The sequence below is a fragment of the Pediculus humanus genome, genomic scaffold (assembly GCF_000006295.1).
Source record: "Pediculus humanus corporis 1103172108309 genomic scaffold, whole genome shotgun sequence".
In the NCBI taxonomy this organism is placed as follows: Eukaryota; Metazoa; Arthropoda; class Insecta; order Psocodea; family Pediculidae; genus Pediculus; species Pediculus humanus.
In genome coordinates, this window is record NW_002987878.1 from 1093955 (window position 1) to 1107120 (window position 13166).

Genomic DNA, 13166 nt, shown 5'->3' on the forward strand with positions numbered 1-13166 from the left:
TTTATTTATTTATTTATTTTATTTTATTTTTATATTTCATTTTATTTATTATTTTTCAATCAATTATTTTCACGTCTATCAAAATTTGACACGTACCTGCCGAAAATAAAATAAATAATAATAATAATGATGATGATAATAATGATAATAATAATAAATGAAAAAGGAAAATGAAAAAAAAAAAAAAAAAAGGTTACGCGACGACTGAAAAAAAAAAAAAACCTATTAAAGTTATTTATTTATTTATTTTTTTTGAAGGGGGGAAAAAGAAAAGAAAAGAGAGAGAGAAAAACTCAATTATAGTCTTTAACAAGGAGATAAAAAAAAAGATGAAAGAAAGAAAGAAAGAAAGAATGGAAAAGAGATAAAAAATAAAAAAATAAAACGAATAGATAGATAGATGGATAGATAGATAAATAGATAGATAAAAATTATTAACAAATAAAATTGACAAGAAATAATAAATAATGAATTACCGGTGAACCTTATAATTTTTATTTATTTATTTTTATTTTTTTTTTTTTCGTGTCTTCTGCTTCTTTTTTTTTTTTTTTACTCTCGTCTTCTGCTTTTTTTTTCTAATCCTCAACGTCCCTCCCCCCCTTTTTTTTTTTTTACTAAACTAACCGTAATAATGACGATGATGATTTTTCTTTCCCCGATGGGAACTCATCAAATCGAATCCGATTTTCAATTTTTCCATTTTCCCGACGGGATGGGAAATTCTTGGAAAATAAAAAAAAAAAAATGCACCCGATGATGATGATGATGATAATGTAAATGATTTTTCTCACGTTACCAAAACCATTAATACCGTCAATTAGGGGGAGGGGACGGAGGGGGAGAAAAATATTGTTGGGTTGTAAACGTTTCGAGTTTGTTTATTTATTTATTTATTTATTGTTTGACTCTGTGGCGATTTTATTTATTTATTTATTTAATAATAATTCGAATCATTATTAATAATAAATTTTTTATTTTCTGCTATTAAAAAAAAAGAGAGAGAAAGAAAGAGAGAGAGAGAGAGAGAGAACTTTTGATTCATGGGAAAATTGATGATGATGGTTTCGATTATTCTATTTGACGTCATTATTATTTAAAATACTCGTTCATTCATTCATTCATTCATCCATTCATCCATTCACTCATTCATTCGTTCGTTCGTTCGTTTATTATTATTAATAATAATATTGTTATTATTATTATTATTATTATTCGTTAGTTCAATGAGAAAAAAATTTCAGTTTTCTTATTATTATTATTTTTTTCCCTCTCTACAGCAAATTTCTCTTATTTTTTCCGTACCTTTTTGGGAAACGGGGGGGGGGAAGAAGGGGAGAAGAGAGAGAGGAGTCAACACAATTTTTTATAAAACAAACAACAAACAAACGAAAAAAACGAAAAAAAAAAAAACCCGCAACAACCGCATGGAAAATTTTTTTTCTTCAAACAAAACAGTCTCGATATAAAGATCGTTTCACACATTATTAGATTATGCGAAAACGGGATCATTTAATAATAAAAATAAATAAAAAGAAAAATTCACGCGTCGAATGCATCGAGGAACGACGATGATGATGAAGTTATTATGTTCCGAGGGATGAATCAACGAATTTTTTTTTTTTTTTTTTTTTTACGTCGCATAATAAAAAAAAAAAAAAAAATCAAAAGGGTTGAAAAGAAAAAAAAGGTTTCGACACACACACAATGTGCGCGTACAATTTTTTTTTTTTTTTTTTTTTTTATAAAGTTAATCTAGATAAAAGAAGAAAGAGAAACATTTCGAACAATCGAAACGTTGGAAGTAAGATGATTAAATAATGAACATTTTCATCTTTTGTTATGTTACCCACTTAAATTCAACAACAAACACAACAACAAACACAACAACAACAAACGTCTTAATATATATTAACATTTCAATAAAATTAATAATAATAATAATAATAGGTCATATAAAAATAAAAAAATATGTAAGAAATAAAGAAAGGGACAAGGGGATTTTTTCAAAGAAGTGGCAACAGAAAAAAATTTTTTTATTGCAGAAGGAAAAAAAAAAAAAAAAAAATATATGCGTTGCGGTTCGGTAAATGATGCGGAACTTAATAGGGATGATTCGTTATTAAATATCCGTCGGGTCAACAACAACAACAAACAAAACTTTCTTTTTTTTTTTTTCGGTTTTTAATTCGGGCAGGAAATTAGCGGTCGTAATTTTTTTTTTTTGTTTTACGAGTAAATCTACTACCACGCGCTTCCAACGTTTTTTTTTTTTACGAGTAAATTTGCTACCCCGCTTCCAACGTTTTTTTTTTTTTTGTTTTTTTTTTTTTTTTTTTGCAAGTCAAGACAATTCAAAAAGGTTAAAAATTAAATAATCAATGAAAACAATTTAAGCGGTTTAAAATTTTGGTTTTTAAATCGTCTCCTGCCACTTTTTTTTTTTTGAAATAAAGATATTTCCCTCTATTTTTTTTTTCGTAACAAAAAAAAAAAAAAAAAAAAAAAGGAAACTTCCTTGGAAAACGATTATCTATTTAAATGTTATGCATGGTTTAACAATAACACAGAGGCAGACCAAAATCGGACATTTTTTTTTTTTTTTTTTTTTTTTTTTTTGAGGTTTTACCTGAGAACCTGAGTATAATTTGTCAGGTTGAGCGTTTTTTTTTTTTTTTATATCGTGTCTTAAATTACCATTTTTGATGATATTATTATTATTATTATTATGGCGTCAAGGACGGTGCTACTACTCGATATTTTGATAAATTAATCAAAATTAAAAACTCACTCATTCACTCACGTCATTCCGATAATTAATGAATAATAAAAAAAAAAAAAAAAATCATACATGCGTCCGATCGTTTATTTCTTTCTATTGCCACGACTACTACGAAATATTATTATTATTATTATTATTATTATTATTATTATTATTACTACTACGTGAAATTTATGTTTTCTGACAATTACGACAGAGGGTGACAACTCACTAACTCGTTTCCGCTTCGTCGAATCGATCGATTAAAAATCGTTTCCCGTCCCTACCCCCCTTCCCTACCCATCCCCCCGTTTTTCTCCCGTTAATAAATCAAAAATTTTTTTAAACCACGAATGATAATAATAATAATAATAATAATAATAATGAGAGCGACCATCGTACGTATGACTTTTCCTTCTGCGACTTCTTTTATTTGATTTTTTTTTTTTTACGGTTTTCCCGTTGAGAGTAAACCAGAAGAAGAATAAAAAAAAAAATGAATGCGGTTTCTGTGTGAGAAATAAGTGGTAGTGATGATGGTGATGGTGGTGGTGGTGGTGGTGGTAACGGTAGCGGTAGCGGTGGTCATTTTTTTTTCATTCTTTCTTTCTTTCTTACTCGTTATTACCACATTCAGGCACGAAATTATTCCTAGGAAGGGAGTGGGGGTAGGGAGGAGATAAAAAACCCAAAAAAGACGATGATGATGATGATGATGATGATGATGATGATGATGATGACGTTATTTACGTTGGTTAGAAAAAAAAATTTTTTTTTTTTAATCGGGGAGGTGCGTGCGCGGCGTGACACGCGCGAGAATCAGGTACGACCGTGGGAAAAAAAAATTTTTTTTTGTTTTTTTCATCGCGGATAATAATTATCATGATAATGATAATCAAAAAAAACGTGAAATTAATTAATTTACTCACGTGCGGAAAATGCCGGATATGGAGTTTTAAGAGACTTTGAAATTTATCCGGATACCGGAACTGACGACATGAAGGAAATCTCCTACTTGACTACCGGAAACGCTAAAAAACGAAAAAAAATATCTATTAGAAATTTCGTCATCGATTATTTTTCCTAAAAATAATAATGATGATGATTCGAACATGAAAACTTTCACGATTTCTATAAATTTTCCAGATATTAGAAACAAAAAAATTTTTTTTTTTTCGTTTGTCGTTTGTTTTAATGATTCTTTTTTTTTGTTTGTTTGTCGCCTTTCAAATGCTGGAGAAAATTAAAGAAGAAAAAAACGTTTTCTTATAACATTTGCAATTATACGCCATCATTTATTATTTTTCAATTTTCAAACAATTTCCATCCACGATTTTTCTTCATTCCTTCCCGCTGTTGTTACTGACCAATACCAAAATTACAATTTCAGGTACGTAGGTAGGAAAGAAAGAAAGAAATAAAAAATCGTGCGAATTTTTGTTTACCCTTTTGAAAACTCATTACATTTCATAATAAAACGATTGGCTATAATTTAAAACGTGATCGGAGATAAATGAAAAAAAAAAAAAAAAAATTAATTCGTTTCACCGGGCACAAGAAGAAGAAGAAAACAAAAATGGGGGGAGAGGAGGGTGGAATAGGAGGGGAGGGGTGTGGCACGAAGATAGGATGATTGTTGTTGGTATACAAACGCGAGAATTTTCAATACGCTAAAACTAAATCCCCTCCTTCCTCTAAATCCTCCTTTATTTTGTTTCATTTCAAACGTTTTTTCTATATTTCCGTTTTCCCTTTTTTCCTTTTTTTTACGCGCCAAATTTAAAAAATAATCACGTGACGTAATGACAACAACAACAACAAAAAAAACAAAAACGCGGTGAGCATTCATTAAACGTCGCAGATTTTTTTTTTTTATTATTTTGATCACAAAAAAAAATTATAAATATCATTATTATTATTATCATCATCATTATTATCATTATCTACGACGTCATCATCAACATCATCATCATCAATTAAAATTTGATATCTGGTAAACTACCCGAGTTACATTTTCGTAACGACCGTAGTCACCATGCAATAATAATGATATTATTCAAAAACATGTTGTTTCTTTTTTTTTAAAAAGTCGTAAAGTGCGGTTGTTGTTGTCGTTGTCGTTGTTGTTGTTGTCGTCGTCATTGAAATGATGGGAGCTTATGAAAGCGGTCGTGACGACGACGACGACGACGGCGGCGGTGGCGGCGATGGCGGCGTCGATTATTTCCCAACTCGACCCGTGGTCATCATTTTATTTTAATGAGTTTTCATTATTATTATGATTTTTTTTTTTTTAAATTTTCCACCGAAAAATACTAACAAAAAAAATTTTTTTTCTTCTTCTTCCACGACATTTTTTTTTTTTTAATTAAAAAAAAAAAATTTGGAAAAATTTATCAGACCGTGATTGGTTCCGTTTACGAAATAACCCTCGATACGAACCTTTTTATGTTTAAAAAAAAAAAACAAAAAATTAAAAAAAAAATTAAATAATAATAATAATAATATCGAGAGTAACGAACAGGTTCACCGGAAATATAATATACCTGTTTTTAATACCTTGGTTAAGCTTATTAACTGTATAATTATAGAATCCGCAGTTTAATTAAATGCCGGGGTCATTAATTGATTTCTTCCTCTTTTTTCCTTTTCCTTTTTTTTTTTTTTTTAATTGTTTTTAAATTAATGTACAACGGTTTCGTATTTCATTTTCTTCTGCTTTTCTTTTTTTTGTTGTTTTCTCGGATCGATTTCCGTAAGATAATATCGATTATTATTCGTTAGTGTTAACACGCCTTCCTATCGTAATTGATTAATAAATTTCTCGCTGTGGGATGAATATGCACACACCCCCCCTCCCGCTCCCCAAAATAATATTTAAACACCTTTACGAAAACGATTTCTTCTTCTTCTTTAACGTCTGTAAGACATGAAAACGCGCGAAAACGTCAAAATAAGTATTATGGTACCTGTGGTGCGCATGCGCGTGCGAGTAAGTACGCGCGTACTCGTACACTTGTCAATCAATAAATTGAAAATAAAATATAAAAAAAAAAAACTAGTTCGTATGGAATGAGAAGTAGTAAAATTTGACAGGGGGGCACATTAGTCAGGTAGCTTCTGTTCGCAATAGGTACGACCCGATTTGATTTTTACACAGCGGATTCAACGAGATGTACAACGTGTCCTCTGACACCTAAAATCCGCGCGTGATTTTTTTACTCTCGAAAAGTCTAAAAAACCCCTTCAGGTTCGAGACGAAAAAAAAAAAATCAATAATTTATCAAAACAATTTAAACGATGATGATGATGATAATAAAAACCGGAAACAAATAAATTTTTCGTCGTGGCATTAAATTGTATAAATGAAAATTATTACAACCGGAAATAATTACAAATTATTGTTGTTGTTTACATATAAACGAAATCAAACACCCTATTTCTTTCTCTCTCTCTTTCTCTTTCATCCATATCTATTCTTTTATCTTTACACACACGCGAACACACGCACACGCACACGCTTCACTCTCTCTCTCTCTCTCTCTCTCTCTTTCTCTCTTTTATTTTTATTTTTATTCCGCGACGAAGTTTACAGAAAAATAATTTTTTTTCAACTTTGCACGTTTGTTGTTTTAATAAACAATTAAATTCATTTCGAATAATTTTATTATTATTATTATTATTATTATTTGCACCGGTTAAACCTGATTTAAATAAAAATAACATCAAAAAAAAAAAAAAAAGTTAAGAGAAGAATGAGAATAAAAAAAAAGATGGCGGTCGTAAAAAAAAAAAATTATTAAAAATTATTATTTAGTTAATTAAATATGGAAATTATAACTTATGTGAATAATTTTTTTAAAAAATATTCAAAACGTTTTTTTTTTATTGCCGTAAATTTGAAACACGTAAAAAAAAAAACCGTTTTTTTATGTTCGAAAATTTAAAAAAAAAAAAACGCGGGATTATTTCAAAATTCAAATGATGAATCTTTATTTTATTTTATTTTTTTTAATATTTATTAAATGTACGTTTCAAATAAATCGAAGGATCGATTAATCAATCAATCAATCAATCAATCAATCAATCAATTAATAGATCAAACGATTAGTGATGGAATTTTGGAACGAGAAAAACAAAAAAAAGAAAAAACTGGACAATGACTCGGCAATATTTACGCGCTGACCGCCATCTTTCAAATTTAAACGAAATAAAAAAAAAATTTACGACGTTGCCAAATCGTCATTACAAAAAAAAAAAAAATTTCCAGGGTATAAAAAAGTCAATTTTCCGGTTTAAATGAAAAAAAAAAAAAAAGGAAGGAAGGAAGGAGAAGTGGGTGAGAAACGAACGTTGGGAAAATTTTCTCCCTCTCTCTCATTTTCTCTAGCTTTACTTTTCCGCCTCCTCCTCCTTCCCCTTCCAATCCCCATCCGCATCAATTTTTTTCCTGACACACAAATGTGAAATTTTTTTTTTTTTCTCTCTTTTTCCTTCTCTCTTTTGTGGAAAACCTTTTTTTTTTTTTTTTTTTTTTTCCTAATTGGGTCTTAAGTCAAAAAGAAATTTTTTTTTTTTTGCTTTTTGGTTGTCAGGCGATGAAAAATCAAATCCGGGAAGAGGGAAGGGAAGGGGGAGGGGTAGCGCGTGGGCGACAACGAGAAAAAAATAAAATAAAATAAAATAAAAAAAAAAAAAAAAAAAAAAAAGGTTTTCATCCCTAAAATTAAGAGAGGATTTATTTTCTCTCCTGTCAAGTCCTTTTGATATTTGACAAATGAAATCCGTCCGCCATGTTTTTAAAAAAAAACGGGGGAAACGGAGAAAAGGGGAAAATAAAAAAAAAATATATATATATATAATTGAGCGACGAGAGAAAAATGTCGCCATTTCGTTAAAAAAAAAAAATTATTATTATTATTTTTCTTTTTAATCGGGAAAATTAAAAAAATAACGAAACGACGTGGAAAATTCGCGGGGGGGAAGGGAGGAAAAATTTTAAAAAAATTTAAAAATTTTATCACGTTCGATATGAATCGATATGTGTTCGATATATCGATCGAGATTTGAAATCATTTAAATTTTTTATCTCAATTATTAAACGTAAAGTGTTTGAATTGGTGCGAACGAAGGAACAGACGACATTTTGATTTGTTTTTCTTTTTTTTTTCAGATTTAAACGATTCCTATTTAGATTTCGGACGTGGTCCAAACACTCCCGGAAGTTTAAGTTCATCGGGAAGATCGAAACGTATGCGAACATCATTTAAACATCATCAATTGAGAACAATGAAATCATATTTTTCGATAAATCACAATCCAGATGCAAAAGATTTGAAACAATTATCACAAAAAACGAGTTTGCCCAAAAGGGTTTTACAGGTACGTGATTTCCGCTTTTTCACTCTCTCTCTCTCTCTCTCTCTTTCTCTCTCTTTCAAAAGTTGGCAATACCGAATTATACATGTACTATTATTTAAATTCTTCGGTAATTTTTTTATTTTTAAATGAAAATTTTCAATTTGTTCACGGTAGTCGTCGGAGATATATATTTATTTATTTAAAAAAAAATAACTGACTACTACTGACACGTTTGTTTTTACATTTTTATTTATATTTCTAATACCACGACCGTAACGAAAATTTTACCCATCGGCAATGAATTATCTCTGTTCGAATTTTCTCACCGACTAAGAAAAAAAATTTTTTTTTTTTTTTCAATTTCGTATCTCAACCTCTAAACTTCTCCAGTTTTCTCCAGCGAAATTATATTAAATTACAAAAAAAAAAAAAAAAAAATTGACGAAATTTATCGTCGTCATCGTCATCATCATCATCATCATCTTTATGAAATTTTTTAAAAGATCTCCATAAATTATATTTTTTATTAAAACAATAAATATTTTATTTCTTAATTTTTACATAAGTCGTTCTATTAATTTTTTTTTTTTAAACAACAACAAACCGGAAGAACAACCAAAGATGATGGCAATATTAAAAAAAAAAAAAAAATAAAGTAAAAAAAATCTAATGCCACGTAATAAAGACGACGACGACGACAACAACAACAACAACAACAACAATAATTCCAGGTGTTTATTATTATTATATTCAATGACATTACGTATTACTATTTATGTTTGATCGTAAAAAAATTTTTTTATGCAAATGTTTTTTTTTTTTTTAAATGTCTACAACGTACACGTTGAATTATATATATATTTAAATAAATAAATTACAATTTAAATTACAATTTAAATTACAATTTAATTGCTCCTTTTAAAATTAAAACGCAAAACGCAAATAAAAAAATAAAAAAAAATTGAATTCATTTAATAATACATTTATATATGAATACATAATTCAATTTATTAATGAATTATTTATTTATTTATTTATTTTACGAGTCATAAAATTCTTTAAAAAAAAAAAAATTACATTAAATTCTTTCGATTGTCGCTAGGTTGTTGTTGTTGTTGTTGTTGTTGTTGTTATTGTTGTATGTTCATATACACTCTCTCTCTCTCTCTCTCTCTCTCTCTCTCAATCTCACGTATATAAAATAAAAAAAAAATAATTTTCTTACTCTTATACGATTCGAGTATATATTATTATTATTATTATTATTATTATTATTATTATTATTATTATTATTATTATTATTATTATTATTATTATTATCATTATTATTATTATTATTATTATTATTATTATTATTATTATTACAAAACGTAGGAAAGTTACGCGGAAGGCGTATATGGTCAAGCCTCTTTTACAAGGTTAACCAATGAAGGTTTGAATAAAAAGTCAATGGAAACGAGTCAGTCGCCGTTTTTATTGTTATTATTATTATTATTATTAATGATAATAATAATAATAATAAAACCTTGAAATCTTGTGGATTAACAAAAAGAAGAAAAGAAATCGCGAGAATAATGATGATAATTGTGATGATGATAATATAAAATTTAACAAAAAAAAAAAAAAAAAATTTTTTTTCTTTTTTTTTCGAGTTGGCGCCGCCGCGAAAAAATAATAAACAATTATTATTATTATTATTATTATTATTTTGTTTTTTTTTTGCGAGAAATTGCGTGCGTGAGTGCGTGAGTACACAATTTTTTCCTTTTGTTTCGCTTCCCCTCCCCCCACAGAAATAAAATGAAAATGAAATATGAAAATTTCTTTTTATTAAAATTATTCATTCGACTGAATATAAAAAATTCAAAAAAAAAAGAAGTAACGATGAAAAAACATGGCGGATCGATCGCTGGAGGGCGGGGGAAAGCGGAAGGGGAAGTGAGATAAAGAAAAACGGAAACGGAAACGGAAAAAGAAAATTCAAAAAAAAAGAAAAAAAAGAATTATTTTCAATAATGATTAATTGTTTTTTGTTTTTTGTTCGAATTGATGTTTAAAAAAAAAAATACGTGGCAGAAGATAAAAAAATCGTATGAAATATTCGAGAAATCGAAAGTAAAATAATAATAATGATAATAATAATAATAATAATAATAATAATAATAATAATAATAATAATAATAATCAATTCGTTATTTTTTTTTTAACGTTAATTTACGAAATTATTCGAAATTCGTCACAATATAATTTTTTTGATTTCGATGATGTCGTTTGTCTGTCTGTCTGTTGTCTTCTTACACGACATTATTTCGTCAAACGTAACAACAATTCGTTCTTTCATTAAAAAAAAATAAAAAAATAAAAAAGAGACGATTGTTTTCGTAAAACAAACGCAAACAACACACACACACACTCTCTCTCTCTCTCTCGAGGAAAAAAAAAAAAAATGAAATCCAAAATTTGTTCCGATCTGTTTAATACGTTCACGAAAATAAAAAATTATTTTAAACGGTTTAAATAAATCGCGTGGGAGTCGTGGCATTAAAGAAAACACCAATTAAACTTTCAACGTATTCAATAATAATAATAATAATACGTGATTATCATCGACAGGAACGACAACAACAAACAAAAAAAAATTTGAAATTTTTTTTTTTTTTTTGGACGCAAAGCTAAATGATGCCACCACAAATGGGAAGAAAAAGAAGAAGAAGAAACAAACAAAAAAAAAAAAAAAAACAATTCTTCTTACACGCTCTGTCGGACAAAAGTAAAAATGTCTTTTGATGTTTGACCGACATTTTTGGCACCTGTCGCAAAAATCAAAAAAGCGAATAAGACGACGACGACGACGTTCGTGATTAATCACGGGGCAAAAAAAAAAAAAAAAAAATTTAAGCAAATAATATATAACCTGAGACGACGATGACAATGACGTGGCATTAGGTGTAAGAGAAAAAAAAGGGAAGAAGGATAGGGAGGGGAGAGGGAAGGAAAAAGTGTTTCGTAAAACGTTGAGGAGGGAAAATCGTGGCAGACGACAGTAATTAAAACCAAATTTTTTTCTGGATCGTTTCATGTATACATTTTTTTTGACGCCGTAATTGGAAGGGATTCTTTACTCCATTCAAAAGGGTCGACATTTTTCTCTTCTTTTTTTTAAATTTAAAAAATTTTTATTGTCTGCGACAAAAAAAAAAAAGAAAAGAGTTCTTCCCATTTATATTTATTTTATATTATTATTGAAATATTTCAGGAGAATTATAAGAGAAAAAGAAAGAAAAAAAGAAAATGGCGGATTTTATACGATGATAAATTTTTCATTTTTTTTTTTTTTTTATTATTTTTTTTTTCATCACCATTCTCCCATTTGATTTTTTTTTTTTTTTTTTTTCATAAAGAGAAAGAAAGAGAGAGAGAGAGAGAAGGGGGAAAAAAAATTTTGACGACAAAATAATAATGATGATGATGATAATAATAATAAAAATATTTTTCCTTTTCGTCTTCGCTAACAAGCGAAGCTGAATTTTCAATTTTCTTTTTTTTTTTTCAACCCTACAAATTTTTTTTTTTTTTACTTTTTCGAAATGGATACATATTTGTCGCTTTGTTACATTTAACAAAATGGCGACAAAAAAAAAATATTTAAAAAAAAATTATTAAAAAAAAATTTCTAACTACAATTTTACATTATTCGTTACGAATTTTTTACATTTTATTTTATTTTTTATTTACTTTTTTTTTAACGCATCTCTCTCTCTCTCTCTCTCTCTCTTTCTCTTTCTTTCTACCTTTCTCTCTCCCACTCTCTCTCTCTCTCTCTCTCTTTCTTTCTACCTTTCTCTCTCCCACTCTCTCTCTCTCTCTTTCTCTCTCTCTCTTTCTTTCTACCTTTCTCTCTCCCACTCTCTCTCTCTCTTTCTCTTTCTCTCTCTCTCTTTCTTTCTACCTTTCTCTCTCCCACTCTCTCTCTCTCTCTTTCCCCCTCCCTCCCTCTCTTTCTTTCTACCTTTCTCTCTCCCACTCTCTCTCTCTCTCTCTCTTTGTCGTTTTCTAATTATTTCGTAATAAATGAAAACTCGCACTAACTCACAGTTACAAATCACATTTGTCGCAATCGTGTCAATAGACATTTAACAAAAAATAAATTTTTTTCATAATAATAATAATAATAACAATAATTTAAATAAACATTCATTGAATTTTTCCAATGGTATAATAAAATCGTTCGCTTTTTATTTATTTATTTTATTAAAAAAGCAGACGACGCGATTTTTAATTTTAAAAAAAATTAATAAACAAATATTTTATAAGTTTTTTTCAAAAATTTTTCCTGCCGTTTTTCCAAATAATTTTTTTTTTTTTGTAATTTGTTTAGCCATTCGTAAATTATTATTATTATTAAAAAGTCTAGCAGTAGACGGACAAAATATATATAAATACGGAAACGGAAATTGATGTTTTGTTTTTAACGACTTTTTCTTTTCACCCTGAATTTTTTACGCTCGCGAGTTTAGTTTTCATTCTTACGATTTCAAAATAAATTTTTATATTTCATGATGATAATAATGATGATGAGAGATTCGAAAAGTTTGGAATTAAAATTACGATTATTTTTTCAGGTATGGTTTCAAAACGCGAGAGCAAAATGGCGGCGAATGATGGTCAAACAAGAGGGTAAATCGGATAAATGTTCGGGAGAATCAGGAGTTTTAAGCGATCTCGATTCGTATGCGACTCATTCGGGAGGTGGAAACATGTCACTCGGACCCCACAGTCCCCCATTCACGCTAAGCAATTCATGTTCGAGTCCCGCATCTCTCGAATGTTCATGATGACGTCATCGATTCAATGACGACAACAACGACGATTATTTTATAAATAATTTGACTTTTTATTGCGTTTTCCGGTGAATGCTGTGCAATCAATTAAAAAAAAAAAAACAATCGCGTTTGTTTACGTTTGAAAAAAAAAAAATTATCCGGAGAACGTGATAAAAGAATAAACGTTAGAAAAAAAATAATAAGAAGAAGAAGAAAAAGGG

General features: G+C 28.5%; 1 protein-coding gene across 1 annotated transcript in view; it reads left to right on the forward strand.

Moving 5' to 3' along the window:
• Phum_PHUM582350 (Ultrabithorax, putative) overlaps window positions 1-12957 on the forward strand; it is a gene marked incomplete at both ends in the record, with an annotated part of 17903 nt that extends 4946 nt beyond the window's left edge. Inside the window, 2 exons of the mRNA XM_002432353.1 lie at window positions 7935-8143; window positions 12745-12957. Coding sequence (XP_002432398.1) covers window positions 7935-8143; window positions 12745-12957 — 422 coding nt within the window. The remainder of the gene's footprint in view (window positions 1-7934; window positions 8144-12744) is intronic.
• Window positions 12958-13166: the final 209 nt, after the last annotated feature.